General features: G+C 37.3%; 2 protein-coding genes across 3 annotated transcripts; one reads left to right on the top strand and one right to left on the bottom strand.

Annotated features, from left to right (window-relative positions):
• On the top strand, positions 1–4,787 carry LOC127970150 (multiple coagulation factor deficiency protein 2 homolog). Of its 2 annotated transcripts, none has more exons than XM_052572438.1 (4): positions 1–148; positions 630–806; positions 3,886–4,045; positions 4,286–4,787. In XM_052572438.1, the coding sequence occupies exons 2-4, from the start codon at positions 634–636 to the stop codon at positions 4,415–4,417; spliced, it is 465 nt and encodes a 154-aa protein (XP_052428398.1). In that variant the 5' UTR covers positions 1–148; positions 630–633; the 3' UTR covers positions 4,418–4,787. The 2 variants fall into 2 exon arrangements, with proteins under 2 accessions (XP_052428398.1, XP_052428397.1); XM_052572437.1 differs by having other exon boundaries at positions 16–164.
• Positions 4,788–5,863: 1,076 nt separating this feature from the next.
• Positions 5,864–10,052, bottom strand: LOC127970151 (homeobox protein prophet of Pit-1-like). The gene is made up of 3 exons (XM_052572439.1): positions 9,374–10,052; positions 8,106–8,332; positions 5,864–6,261 (listed from the first exon to the last, which is right to left on the bottom strand). Exons 1-3 carry the CDS (start codon positions 9,441–9,443, stop codon positions 5,929–5,931), a joined length of 630 nt encoding a protein of 209 aa, XP_052428399.1. The 5' UTR covers positions 9,444–10,052; the 3' UTR covers positions 5,864–5,928.
• Positions 10,053–16,033: the final 5,981 nt, after the last annotated feature.

Genomic DNA, 16,033 nt, shown 5'->3' with positions numbered 1-16,033 from the left:
TCGTGTCCATGAGGTGAAAGGTCACTACGGCAAGCTGAGGCGGACAGAAAGAGCGGCGCTGAGTAAACATCAGCAGGAGTTCACTGTTATTCTTCTGTGGCTGGACAAATAGATCGAATATTCCCCCGTCAGATCTGATCCACAGGAGGTGAGGAAATCTGCAGGTGTGTGTTGTTATATCGCTGTAAGATGTGTTATTATTAATTATTATTAGGAGGAACGCAGAAAAGCGTTCAGTTTACTGTAACGAGCAACGTTTAATATTACAACCGTCGTTTGAGCGTCTAGACTGGTCTTCCTGTAATACTGCAGGATTCATATCTATCTATTTTTATTCTTTCACATGCTTAGCGTTGATTGTATTTAGTAATTATGTTATCTTTTGATTTCTTTCATTCTTCAAGTTCTTCCATATGTCACGCCTCATGCGCCCATCTCTCATTACCATCAGATTTGTGGATAAATATGTACTGATTTTTGTAATTATAGGTATTTTGTATAATCTAATCATTGTGTTTTTTTTTTTTCGTGTGTTTGCGCTGTCATTGGTCAAATGTTCGTCAGTAGTAAAAGAGACAGTTTTGGTTGTAATGAGTGGAGTCGTCATTCTAATTCTCGCGTGATTTCAGTGTGATGAGACTGAAGGACAGCTCTGGGCAGCTCAGACTGTGGAGCTGGTTCCTGCTGTGCTCCAGCTGTCTGCTGTGTGTATGTGCTCACGGAGGACAGCATGGAGAACCAGCTGCTTCAGATCAAGAGCCTCCCCCAATCACCCGGCTGGACAGGAATATGGTTCAGGATAAAGAGTGAGTAACGTTAGTTCCTCATGACTTCAAAACTTGTTTTAGAACCTGTGCTCATATCCAGATCGGTGAAGCTGTTCATCTGATACATACGTCGATAGTATTCATTGATTTAGCTTTGATTGTTTTCTAAAATGCACTCCTGATCTCCACCTGTCTGTCTGTCGTCCAGCTAACAACATGCCAGGAACACAAAGCTCATACGGAAACCATCCTCAGAACTTAGAAAGTGTAGAAAGATTAAGATTTTTTTTATGTTTCTGAAAGATGTCTCTTACGCTCACCAACGCTGTTAATGTGATCAAAAATACAGCAAAAACAGTAATATTGTGAAAGATTATTACAGTTTAAAGTAACTGTTTTCTATTTTTTGTAATGTATTTTTCCAGGAATTTATTCCAGTGATGACAACGCTGAGTTTTCAGCATAATTTCTCCAGTCTTCAGAAATCATCATACACTACCATTCAATAACTTGTGTAACAAAAAAAAAAAAAACATTAATAGGCCTACTTTTTTTTTAGCAAGAAGTCTTTAAAATGATTTTTAAAAAAAATTTGACTGTAAGGACATTTATAATATTATTTAAAAAAATTATTGCTGTTCTTTTAGTTTCTATTCATTCATCGAATAATCATGTATACTGTTTTTCCACAAAAAAAAAAATTGAGCAGAAAAGCTTTTCTCAATATTGAGAAAGAATAACTAATAATTATTCTTATTAGTAATTATTAATAATTGAGCACTAGTAGTAACTGATAAAATTTGAGCACCAGGTAGCATATTAGAATGATTTCTGAAGGATCATGTGACACTGAAGACTGGAGAAATTATGCTGAAAATTCAGCTTTACATCACAGGAATAAATTACATTTAAAAATATATTCATATAGAAAATATTTTAAACTTTAATATTTCAGAAATTTGAAACAAGGGTTTGTTTTATATATACACACACACACACACACACAGTGGGTACGGAAAGTGTTTAGACCCCCTTAAATTTTTCACTCTGTTATATTGCAGCCATTTGCTAAAATCATTTAAGACATTTTTGCAGATTTATTAAAAAGAAAAACTGAAATATCACATGGTCCTAAGTATTCAGACCCTTTGTTCAGTATTTAGTAGAAGCACCCTTGTGATCTAATACAGCCATGAGTCTTTTTGGGAAAGATGCAGCAAGTTTTTCACCCCTGGATTTGAGGATCCTCTGCCACTCCTCCTTGCAGATCCTCTCCAGTTCTGTCAGGTTGGATGGTAAACATTGGTGGACAGCCATTTTCAGGTCTCTCCTGAGATGCTCAATGGGGTTTTAGTCAGGGCTCTGGCCGGGACATTCAAGAACAGTCACTGAGTTGTTGTGAAGCCACTCCTTCGTTATTTTAGCTGTGTGCTTAGGATCATTGTCTTGTTGGAAGGTGAACCTTTGGCCCAGTCTGAGGTCCTGAGCACTCTGGAGAAGGTTATCCTCTCCAGGATATCCCTGTACTTGGCTGCATTCATCTTTCCCTCGATTGCAACCAGTCGTCCCATCCCTGCAGCTGAAAAACACCCCCACAGCACGATGCTGCCACCACCATGCTTCACTGTTGGGACTGTATTGGACAGGTGATGAGCAGTGCCTGGTTTTCTCCACACATACCGCTTAGAATTAAGGTCAATAAGTTCTATCTTGGTCTCATCAGACCAGAGAATCCTTCAGGTGTTTTTTAGCAAACTCCATGGGGGCTTTCATGTGTCTTGCACTGAGGAGAGGCTTCCGTCGGGCCACTCTGCCATAAAGCCCCGACTGGTGGAGGGCTGCAGTGATGGTTGACTTTCTACAACTTTCACCCACCTCCAGAATGCATCTCTGGAGCTCAGCCACAGTGATCTTTGGGTTCTTCTTTACCTCTCTCACCAAGGCTCTTCTCCCCTGATCAGTTTGGCCGGACAGCCAGCTCTAGGAAGGGTTCTGGTCGTCCCAAATGTCTTCCATTTAAGGATTGTGGAGGCCACTGTGCTCTTAGGAACCTTAAGTGCAGCAGAATTATTTTTGTAACCTTGGCCAGATCTGTGCCTTGCCACAATTCCTTCTCTGAGCTCTTCAGTCAGTTCCTTTGACCTCATGACTCTCATCTGCTCTGACATGCACTGTGAGCTGTAAGGTCTTATAGAGACAGGTGTGTGGCTTTCCTAATCAAGTCCAGTCAGTAAAATCAAACACAGACTCAAATGAAGGTGTAGAACCATCTCAAGGATGATCAGAAGAAATGGACAGCACCTGAGTTAAACATATGAGAGTCACAGCAAAGGGTCTGAATACTTAGGACCATGTGATGTGATATTTCAGTTTTTCTTTTTTAATAAATCTGCAAAAATGTCAACAATTCTGTGTTTTTCTGTCAATATGTGGTGCTGTATGTACATTAATGAGGGGGAAAAAAAGAACTTCAATGGCTGCAATATAACAAAGAGTGAAAATTTAAGGGGGTCTGAATTATTTCCATAACCAGTGTGTGTGTATGTATGTGTGTGTGTATATATATATATATATATATATATATATATATATATATGAAAAATATAAATTTCATTAGAAAGTGGTTTGGCATAATATTTAGTTGTTATTCTTTAGAAACAAAACTGCTGCTAATTAGTATCTGGAATCACTTTTGTCAAATTGTGTGGTGCAACTAATATACAGAAAACACACAAATCTTTCTTGAAAATGGTATAAAGATTTTTCACAACTGTGAGTAACAGACAGGGAGCATTGATTTCTAACAACAAAAACATTTTAAAGATTGTCATGTCTGTTAATCTTACATCCATAAAACGGCAAGAAGAACAGCATTTGACCAAAACCGTGTCTGATTTATTTCTATCAAAGCTGTATAGAAATAATTAGAAATATACATGTAATTCAACATCAAACCACAAAATCAGTGGATAGAACCAAATCCTTGGGTATACGTCACAAAACGAAAGAAAAGATCTGTCGCTTCGCCAGTGAACTAACTGTAATCGACCAGAGGTCTGAGTTGAATAGTGACTCTTCCACGAGTCTTTAATCAAAGCTTTCTTCTGCTCTGTTGTAGGCACATCATGGAGCATTTAGAAGGAGTGATTGAGAAGCCTGAGTCGGACATGACTCCTCAAGAGCTTCAGCTTCACTACTTCAAGATGCACGACTACGATGGCAACAATCTGCTGGACGGACTCGAGCTGGCCTCCGCCATTACTCATGTTCACAGAGAGGTGACGGCTCCAGCTTTGAGCTCCACTTTATACCAGTTCACCGCTCGGACACACCTACGCATAATTTATTATTATATTAAATGACAAATGTAAATGTTTTTACATTTTCTATGGGATTTGAATTTAAATGTACTTTTTATAATCACAAGTACACTTGTTTCAACCTCTCTTTCTATCATTCGTCATGTATTTCTTTCCTAATTACTCCTATAATACTGTCACCTGGTCTTGGTTTTCCAGGAAAGAGGAGATAACAGCCAGCCAATGAAGGAAGAGCATCTCATTAACCTCGTTGATGAGGTTCTCCGAGACGACGACAAAAACAATGATGGCTACATTGACTATGCAGAGTTCGCGAGGTCTCTGGAGTAAAAGAGGAGAGGAAGAGCCGCTGCCTTACTGTGAATGCAGATTACCTCTGATGTACACATCTCCAGCACATTCCTTCATGTGTGTGTTTTCACAGGCACAGTATATTCGTGCTTCAGTCTAACCTGTAATAAATGTCATACGATCAAGTGGTGAGGGTCATGATGAAGTGACATGAGATGTTTTGTATGTATGCCATCATTGTAACATGTATTAGTTGTTTCACTCACATCTGCGTATGTCTTGTCAGAATGGACCTTAATGTATAAACTGCCAAATGTATCCAATGTAAACGAGCTACATTGGTAAAGTGGAATATTAATTGCTGCTGTGCTGATAAATGATGGCAAATGCGTGCTTTTTCTGCCTTAAAGGGATTATTACTGTTACTGTCATTACAAAAATACCCATTCAAAATCATCTGCAGTGACTGAATAGTTTACTGTTAAGCACAAAGCATCTACCGATCTAGATTTGGGATTATCTAGATTTATATATAAATGGGCCGTATGCCTGTTTGGACCTGTACATCTTAATGAATCCCTCTGTAGCCCTAATGTTCATTTGCTTGACATTAAAAACTGGTACCAGATTATTAGAAAAACAGGAATAGGAATTGTGTCCTCTGAAATATAATGGTGCACTGATTTTCAGCTTGCTATTAGAGTCTGAATGTACACAAAATGTTATATGGGTCAGTGAGAGGATGCAAATTTTGCCTGAATTTTTTAGGAAATACATTTAAAATGTCATTTATCCATATAGAGAATTTAATGCATTTAGTTTTCTTTATGTAAAAAATAAAAAACAAATGCCTTGGTGAGCATAAGTTAAAAAAACTACATATTCTAATGATTCCAAACTTTAATGTGCTTCTTTGACCATGATGTTTTTTTATTTTATTTTTATTTTAGTTCATAAAGCAAAAAAAAAAAAAAATGTTTTGGCATCATCTTTGTTTTTCTTTAGCAAAAAAAAAATTAATCCCTGCTAATTAATATTTGGAAAAACGTACAGTATGTCCATCAAATCGTGTGGTGCAACTAAAAAAAAAAAAAAATTCTAATAATTTTTTTTTAAATACTTTCACTGACCCGTTTCTGTTATTTTAACATACATAAAATGGCAAGTAAAACAGCACTTGACAAAAACAGTGTGTAATTGAGTTCTACCAAATCTGTAAATTGTTAGTGATGACTTTGAATGGAAATGTAATTCAAGTGTTCATAGTGTCTACTGTACATTTCATCTGAGATCTGAGAATTACATTTTCATAATAGTCCTTCTATAAAGTCTACAGTATGTCGATATGAACTGAATCTAGTTTAATAATCACAGTTCAGTGTTAACAAAGGAAATCAATATAAATGTAGTTATTTTTGCCTAGGTAGATACAGCAATAATTGAAACAATCTGTTCTGTGTGATTGCAACAGTAATAAAGACAATCTTTCTTTGTCACTAAAAAGATTTATTCATTCTGGTGTATAAACCGGTGGTAGAACAGCACTTGCTCTAGTTCCAGTGACTAGCGGTTTCCAGTGTGGACACAGAGAGCACTGTGGTGGTGGCCGGTCCGATGTTGCGCAGTTGACTGTACCAGTCTTCAGGCTGTCTGGAGGCGTGTGTTGACGGCTGGGGCGGGTATCCTCCAGGGGGCAGCACTGATGAGAATCGGGGCAGATGCGGCAGTGAATGAGGGCACTGGTACTGCCGGCTCAAGGCGGAGGGAGACACGCACATGCTGCTGAAGAGAGGCCCTCGTCCGGGCATCATGCTCACCGGCAGCGCTTTCTGAGGGACACGCTCCTGCTTGCGCTGCTTGGCACGCCGGTTCTGAAACCACACCTGCAGCCAGTCAGAAATTATTAAATGTGAGTAAAAGTTTTCGGAGTTACAAAATGTCTTTACCAATAAATTTTCATACTGTAGGTGCAAAATGTTTTTACCAAAAATAAATAAATGGTAACATTTTAGAATAGGTAACACTTGCTAACTATTAACTACAACATTTATCTCAATAAATTCTTAATTTGCTGCTTATTAATAGTTGTTATGTTTAGGTATTAGGTAGGATTAGGGATTTAGAATTAGGTCAAGTAGAATAAGGCATTCATATGTTCTTAATTAGCACTAATACATGGCTAAGTTTCTAGTAATATGCATGCTAATAAGCAACAAAGTGTTAACAAATAAATTTTTCATATCTGCTTTTTTATTTTTCTAACCCTCACAGTGTTCATCTTCAGTTCTCTCTTCACAGCAGTTCAGTCAGTGTACTGTTTGAGTAAATTAATTACTCCGGGATATTGGTTTGTTTGAACTCAGAGGGAGTGTCAGGCACATTAAAAAAGTTAACAGCTTAAGTCATTTGTGGATTAATGCGTATTGGAGACGAGAACCATTTTAAACAATTCAGTTCGATTTGATGAACTGGTTCAAAAAGATCCGGTTACATCGAATGATTCGTTCGCGAACTGGATATCACAAACTGATTTATTTAGAATTTTTTTCGATGCTTCAAAAAATTCTAACTGACCCTCTGATGTCACATGGACTACTTAATGTTTTTTTTACCTTTCTGGACATGGACAGTAGACCGTATCAATGGAGGGACTGAGAGCTCTCGGACTAAATCTAAAATATCTTAAACTGTGTTCCCAAGATAAACGGAGGTCTTACTTGTTTGGAACGACGTGAGGGTGAACTATCCCTTTAAGAACATTCTATTTTTTCCTTAAGACTTTGATCAATAAAAACAAAACTGTATTAATTAAAATTCCTAAAAAAAAAGTAAAAAACAAAAACAAGACAAAAAAAAAAAACGAAACGAATAAGCCTACTCATCTTAAATCAATGAGTCAAATAATGTGTGTGTGTGTGTGTGATATATATATATATATATATATATATATATATATATATATATATATATATATATATATATATATATATATAATTTTTTTTATTATTTTCTTATTATTACTAAGCATTACCACACTATGGCTACACAAACACACACACACACACACACACACACACACACATATATATATATATATATATATATATATATATACTACTACTACTCTGTAAAAGTGAATTGCTGGAAATTGTAAATAAAACAAACAAAACAAAGATTTTTGTCTTCCTACTTCAAAATTAGAAAATTCAAAAGACTGTTCAGTTCAACTTGTAACTTGACAATTCTTTGTAATTATTAGTGTAAAATATATATATATATATATTAAAAGTTTACTAGCAATTTCTGAATTTTTTTTTTTCAGCAGTATTTTCCCCCCCAGTCTACTAGGGATGGGCAAAAGTAAAACCAGTGATCAGTATTGTAAACAAGTAGGCCATTGGTTATTATTATGAGTGACTTTTGTGACTTTTTGCCAAATTTGAAATTCAAAAACAAAACAAAAATTTCCTCAAATAGGGATGTCGTTTTTAGCTACATTCTTACTATTTTCTCAAGAAATGTCTGTCTTAAGAAGATTGTTGTGAATCTGTCCATGAATGAAGCAAGCATTATGAAGTCTCTGCTGGGTTTCCATTCACACGTTTGCTGTGTCACTGTAAATCAGTGTTGAACAGTCTCAACACCCCTGGTTAGTGTAACTTAAGCCTGGGAATATTTCATTCTCAGCAGGTTAATTAGCATGTTAGCGGTTAATCAGCTGAGTTACCTGTATGCGAGCCTCGTTGAGTTTGGTGGCTCTGGCGAGCTCCTCTCTGTAGTAGATATCAGGATAGTGGTTCTGTCTGAAAGCTAGCTCCAGCTGTTCCAGCTGCTCATTGCTGAAGGTAGTTCGGTGTCTCCTGCGGGATGGTGAGGGGTACGGTCTCACTCGTCCTCCCTCACCCCGGACGCTCTCAGATGTCCCAGATTCTTTTCTTGGGCGATTATGAACATCTGCATTAAATAGGGTGAAATTCAAAGAGCCACATTCATTATGAGAAGAACAGAAAGAGTCTTGACTCAGCTCTCTCACTCTAGTTACAAAGCAATTTCCTACTGACAGTGAGAGTTTCATCAACCGTTGACACCTCTGAGATGTTGGATTCGTAGGTAAACATCTCTCAAATGATGTTCACTGAAGACGGAGGATTTAAGAGCCTTAGTGCTTCCTATACAAATGTCCAGGAACTCATAAGACAGCAGGCTTTGCCACCTAAACTCAATATCGTGAGAGAGAGGCATGCCAGAGCCCTGAGGATTACACTCAGCTTAGGCAAACAATGGCCAAAAAAGTGACTAATTTGTCAAATTGTGGGTCTCTTGGTTTCCAGGACCTATGCAGAACATTAGGGTAAAGAGAGGAAGTGCACCAAACTTACCTTAAAAATACATTTTTGAACGTCATATTGTGCAGTTTTTTTTTTGTATCACTTATATAGTTTATAGACTATAATATATTTGTTTTGTGTTTTTGTTTTAGTTTGTTTTTGTTTTATATTACATTTTGATTGGTTTTTTTATGACTTAATTTTATTAAAGCTGCTTGCCAAGTCAACATTTCTTATTTTTATATAAAAAAAAATTTCAAGTGATAATTTTCATTTTTAATTTTTTTTGTAAACGATAATAACCCTGACTCTACCTATAGATTTTAAAAAACACACCTCGAAAAGAGTAACTGAAACATTGTATTTCACGTCAGATAGAAATAATAATTAAATAAATTAGATAATAAAATAAAATAAACATCTAAATACTAAACAAAAAGTACTGCCTGATATAAGTATATTATTTATTAAAACCACAAAGTTTCTTGGACGCTTGCTGCTCTGGTTTCTCTTGAACACTTTTATATCAGCTTTAGTTTTTGTGCTACTATTGAAAGTTGCCATTGCAGAATGTCAAAATTCTTGTGACGCTGTAATTTGCTTTAGCTTAACAGCTAAATTACTGAATTGTAAATATTTTTCCTCAATATTTCAAAGGAGTTCTTACCTGCACTTGAGCTAACGGTGACCTCAGAGTAATTTTCAGAGAACTGTTGCTGAGATTTGTCTGTGTCCATTTCAAACTCTCTCTGGTTTGACCCCCGTCCTAACCCAACTCTGCTTTTTCACTGATATCTAGTGTGACATCATAGAGCGGTCACACCTCTCACCCTGTGCTGAAGCCCACTATCTACCTGTTACTGTCAGTGTGAATTGTAAAAATAAAACTGTAATGAATTTAGCTTGCTGACATAATAAGGATAAGTCTTTGTGAGTAAAAATGTTCCTAATAAATCTGACTCTCAGTGATGCAGTGACAACTGAATAATAATATTGGAATTTTGGAATATTAGACTTCGAATTCTGAGAAGAAAGTTGTAATTGACTATTTCCACCACCAGAGGGAGTAAACATTAATAGACAAGAGGTGGCGGTCTCTGGGTCCTCTTGAGCACAAAGCAGTACAACCAAACTGATGTTTCATTTTAAACTATACATATTCAGTAATATTTGGGATCTGGGAATATAGCATATTTAGATTACTTTATGTTTTGAACATGTGATGTGTTATGTTATCACCTCATATTTTAGACAAAATTAAAAGTGATCAAAATAGCCCACTATAGTTTATTCCGCTTGCTGCATATTATAGTAAAATTATTAGTTAAAATAAATAAATAAACACACACACACACACACACACACACACACACGCACACACACACACACACACACAAATAATTCATTTTCAGGCCATCCGTGATGTAGATGAGTTTGTTTCTTCATCAGAAAAGATTTGGAGAAATTTAGCATTACACCACACTTGCTCACCAGTGGATCCTCTGCAGTAAATGGGTGCCGTCAGAATGTTTCTTACAAACATACAGCTTTCAAATGTACACAGTGTTAATTGATGAACTGGAGTCATGTTGATTATCATTATTAGCTCTTGTACTTTTCTCAAAAGGCTGTATGTTGTTGTATGAATCAAAATGTACAAACTCACACAATTTCACCTCCATTTGGCTAAAATGTAAAATAGTTATGAATTGCCATGAGAGTGTGTTCCAGAAAACAAGCATTGTCAAGCATGAAGGATCAAATTGGTTCTGCTAGACCAGACTGAAGACCCTTACAAAAAATAAGTTTATTCAAGTGTGCTGTTAATATACTTATTTTAAACTAAAAATAGCAAAGCATGCTTTTAGTTTATGTTTTATGCACTTCTTCAAAATGGGCTTCATGTACTACTAATAAATATACTTAAAATGACATTCAATTAAATTGACATTCCTGCAGCTCAATTGGTAGCGCACTGCCTTATCAAGTGCAAGGTTGGGGGTTCGATTCCCCGGGAACACATTATAGGTTAAAATTGATAGCCTGAATGCACTGTATAAGTCGCTTTGGATAAAAGCGTCTGCTAAATGTTTAATTTTAGATTTAAGTATACTTTTCATATACTTACAAAAAGTCTAAATATATTTGAGCTTTACTTGTGTTCCTACAATTCGTGTTTTCATTATTATACAGTAGAGGGCGCTGGCACACATCTTTTGTACAGAATTTCCAAAAACAAACCACAAGAAGAAAAAAGAAACAGCAGATACTAACACATGTAACAAGATCATCTGACATGAAACAGCATCAAAACTGTAACGTTATGAAATAAAATGGCGACCTATGAAGAGGTAATAATTACAGTCAAGCTTTGGGGTGTTGATCGACTCCATCTACGTTTTGATTATCATTCTGAATCCAATTCATAGCCTTTTTTTCAGCTTTTAGTTCAAAATGTTATTTCTTTATTTTTTATGAAACACATTAAAGTGTTTTTACAAAATATTTAATTAGTAAACTATCAGCATACCTAAAAGTTCACTTAATTGCAGTACAAACCACAAATACAGAGGTAAACTAGTTGTGCACTCAAGGTTGGCTACTTTTATATTTAAAGTATACTTAAAAGTATAAAATCTATCTATCTATCCGTCCGTCTGTCTGCTATCTATCTATATCTATCTGTCTGCTATCTATCTATCTATCTATCTATCTATCTATCTATCTATCTATCTATCTATCTATCTATCTATCTATCTATCTATCTATCTATCTATATCCATCCGTCCGTCTGTCTGCTATCTATCTATATCTATCTGTCTGCTATCTATCTATCTATCTATCTATCTATCTATCTATCTATCTATCTATCTATCTATCTATCTATCTATCTATCTATCTATATCCATCCGTCTGTCTGTCTGCTATCTATCTATATCTATCTGTCTGCTATCTATCTATCTATCTATCTATCTATCTATCTATCTATCTATCTATCTATCTATCTGTCTGTCTGTCTGTCTGTCTGTCTGTCTGTCTGTCTGTCTGCTATCTATCTATCTATCTATCTATCTGTCTGTCTGTCTGTCTGCTATCTATCTATCTATCTATCTATCTATCTATCTATCTATCTATCTATCTATCCGTCTGTCCATCCGCCCGTCCGTCCATCCGTCCGTCCGTCCGTCCGTCCGTCTATCGATCTAAATTTGGCTACTATCTTAAATATTCCTTATAATTTATTTTCTTATTTCTTTTAAAGTTGAAAGATAAAGATACTTACATGTAAATTCTAAACAATGAAAGCACACGTTAACGTTCTTATTTTTGTCATATATAACCATTGTGCTGTTTATACAGAGTAGAATTAGTAAGGCTTCTGCTGTACTAATGCTTAACGTCTATGGCTGCTGTTAAGCATTCAAGCCTTGTGTAAGAAAGAGCTGAAAAGAAAAGGAAGCAGATGGGTGTGTATGAGCAGGCAGGGTCAGCCCAAGGGCCTGTTCCCAGAGCTGGAGAATCACAGGGACTTGCCAAACTCTGCAGACCCCCTGAACGCTGTGGTCAGCCTGCCCCCTAACACCACCCCCCCCATCCCCCGCCCCCCCCCCAAAGGCCTTTGGGAATTTCCAAAAGTCTGAGGAATTCTGACTCAGACTAGTCCCGGTACAGAACTGGGAGGAGGTTCTGCCTGTGAGGCCCATACTTTAACCACAACCATTCACTCACAAGCACAGACTTGCACATATACACAAATACACAAGCATACATGTGCATGTAACATTTTATTGATACTCAGAGAGGAACTTCTCTTTTCCCATTTTTCCTGTGGCTGAACTAAGAGTGACCTGGCTGGCTATCCTTCAGCCCCGATGGAAGGAATGTAACCCAACACTCTCTGCCCTGTCTTGGTGCCTTGCATGTCTGCATATGTGCGCGCACACAAACAACAGGGTGATGGAGAAACAGATTTACCTTTTTTCCATTTACCAAGGAAATAGCTACAATTTGAAAAGATATGAAAGAGTACATTATTTACCAAAAAATATATTAGCCATATACAAATGTAAATTACTTTTGACAAATATGTTTAAAATGGTGTCTAAAATATTGTTTCATTCCATCAACAATGGATTCCTATCATACCAATGTAACAAAATAAAATACACTATAATAATTGATCACTTGTTACAAAAACATCTGATCAAATATCAACAATATATATTTTGCTTATTTAAGTAATGCTATCAGCCAAACTTTACCCCTTAGTTGGCCCTTATGGTGTCTGCTATGTTAAAATCACTTGACCACTGAAATATCCAGTAGCCCCTCTGTAGAACACAAGATCCAGGGGTTGGATCCACATCTAGGGGGTGGAGATTGGTAGGTTTAGGTACATGTAAGGCGGGAGGAATTATCTTGTGTTTATCTTGTGTTCTGCAGTTAGGACCATCTCTAAATATCACTCATTTTATATTGGTAATCCCCCCACCGCCCAATTTTCACACCCTTTGAGTTGGGGAATAAACTCCTCAAGGGAGACAAACATGCCTGGGAGAATAGGGTATTTCTACAATGATATTTGAAAACTGCTATTGGCCAGCAAAAAAATAAACAGAAAATGGCTTGTTAATGCACTGGAGACTGAATGTTCTTAACTGATTACAGTTGTTTTTGTGGTTTGTGGAAATGTCATTTTCGTGCAGTCTCGCACACATGGTCTTCGTGAAAGACGTCAGTGCTCTGACATCAGACAGATATCTTTAAACTACTGGACAGATTTGTGTCGTGCCAACATATATCTCCTTGGTGACTCTCCCATTCGTTTGTATGAGAACACAGACTCGTGTGCAAGGTGAAAGAGAAAGTTTTATCAATGGAGACTCGTGTGAAAACAAACAGGTTTATATCTATAAAGGAGAACTTTATTAGCCTATAAAAGCTGCTCCCTCTGCAGCTAGACAGGCAATTATCCAGCTGTCTGCGTTCCCCCTCCCACAAAGTATACACTTTTCTCTTGGAGCGAGAGGGAAAGCAGATGTATAGTCTGCTGAGGTTCGCTAGGGTTGTCCATATGCTTGTGTCTGGGGCATGAAATGCTGTAATTGAGTGGCATAGTGGAATTTTCACCCATCCCAGCGGTGCTGACCTCTCAGTTTATGTCTGAAGCTGTCTGGAGAGAGAGGAGAAACACAGGTGCTTCCACGGGATCTCAGATGGGACTGCACGAAACAGGATACCACCGTCGCTCACAGGCATTCAGACAACACCGCAGCAAATCTACCCTGCCAGACAAACTTGCCAACAATTCGCACACACACACCACGCCAGCTCCGGCTCATTTTCAGGAACTTTCCAAAACAGAAAAGGGGAGATCTTTTTTTTTTTACTTGTGTAAAAAGCCCATTTCTTTAAACAAGCAATTTCTGTCCATAGCACGCACAATGGTTGAGTTACATATCAACGTTTTATATTTAGTGCAAGGGTTTTGTAAAAAATCATTAGCAACAATAATAAGCTCTGTCCCAATTCAGGGGCTGCATCCTTTGAAGGATGCATTCAAAAGCTACTGTGGCACGATAAATGCTGTCCCAATTCAAAGGTCACCCTCAAACTGCGGCGTCAAAATGCATGCTTTGTTTACCAGGCAATGAAGAATACAACGATTGGATCCTTCAAGACCAAAATTCACATTGTGGTTACCAGTTCTACTGTATAAACTGAGAGATGATCTCTCGTTTTCTCATTTTGACAGTTTCCTCACATTGTGGGATGTACACTGCAGTTACTGTGCTACCACACACACAATTTTGCTGGATCTTCTTCATCCTAGAGGTCTTAGTGTTTATACTGCCACCTGTGTGGATGAATGAAGCTTGATTATTAAATTGTTCTGGGTTACAGTAAAGCTGTTTGTCTTTATCTTTGTACTGTATATTTAGTTTTTTCTTCATATTCTGCAGAAAATAAACCTCCGTTTCTAACAAAGTTTCACAAATGTAGTGTTTTATGCTGGTGATGCTTCTGTTTCTGTCACAGCTCAACATGTTGGGTCTGTACAAACTAATCATGGATCATATGATTTCAGTTGTGTTTGAAAACTTGGTCCCAATTTGCTCACATTTTCTCCCAGTCTAGACATCTAATACGTTTTATAATATAGGTTCATAAAAATGCATTAAAACAATTTTGACAGGATTGGCAACCGATCAGGCTTTTTCTGGGCAATTAGTCAATCAGAACTTGTAAAAACGAGTAGTTGTGCAAGTCCTAGTTTTGCTTGTGATAGCATTTGTCCTTGCTCTGTGGGTCGTTGTAGGTTTGTTTCATCGCTCCATCAGGGACTGCTTGTTTGGACATTTTATTTTTTCATGCTGTGACTCAGATCTTAGCCTGAAGCACGCACAAACACGACCACACACAAAACATATTCACATGCATAAACACACATAATATCAAACACTACTGGAAATGGCTTTCAAGAAGACCGAGCATGATGAAGACATGCCAAGAAAATCACAGGATGCATGTGTTACATTTGTTCACGCACAGACACGTAGCTCACAGAACGTGTGCAATTGTGTTTATTTCTCAGTGAAAACATTCCCAGTACACAAAGTTCATTTAAAGAACATAGGCCATAATTTCTTCCACCCTCAAAAGCCCTTGGTACATTAGAGTGAAATCAGCCCAGAGGACCAGGGTATGGCGTGACTGTCAGCCATTTTAAACTGCAGCCACAGCACAGCCCTCTGCGGTGAGTAAGAGTGTGTGTGATGTTTGTGTGTATGAGAGGGACAGAGAATGTGTCATTGTGGGTACTCATTGGTTGCAGGATTAATTAGAACAGCATCTTCATTTTTGTGCAAATCTCCCATCGTGCCAACCACCACAGCTGCACCCTCACAACTAAAGCAAGCAGCCTTACAATCATATTTACACACACACGTCATCTGTCTAATATTTCAAGAGTTCACACTTACATATAATTAGCTGAAGTTTTATAATGCATATTTGGCATGCTGTCCGGGGAAGGGGCTCCAAGCTCGGGAATGGCCCGAACCTAGAGTACCACCCCGTATATAAAAGTGTAAAATGAACTGAAGGAGATGGGGTGGAGGGGAGATGCTGATAAACCGTCAATGGAGACTGGTAGGCTAATTCAGTTGTATTTATACCCTAAGTTTGATTATCTTAAGTGGTTCCACCTGTGCTAATTAGGCTAAGTATCTGACGTGCTCCCCCCGAACCCTGTTATGAAACTACATTTAATTACATCAGTCAAATTTAAAATATTTTCGATATTCAAAACAAATCATTTTAAAAT

Source organism: Carassius gibelio, chromosome B13 (genome assembly GCF_023724105.1).
Source record: "Carassius gibelio isolate Cgi1373 ecotype wild population from Czech Republic chromosome B13, carGib1.2-hapl.c, whole genome shotgun sequence".
Lineage (NCBI taxonomy): Eukaryota > Metazoa > Chordata > Actinopteri > Cypriniformes > Cyprinidae > Carassius > Carassius gibelio.
This window is presented reverse-complemented; position numbering and strand designations above follow the sequence as displayed.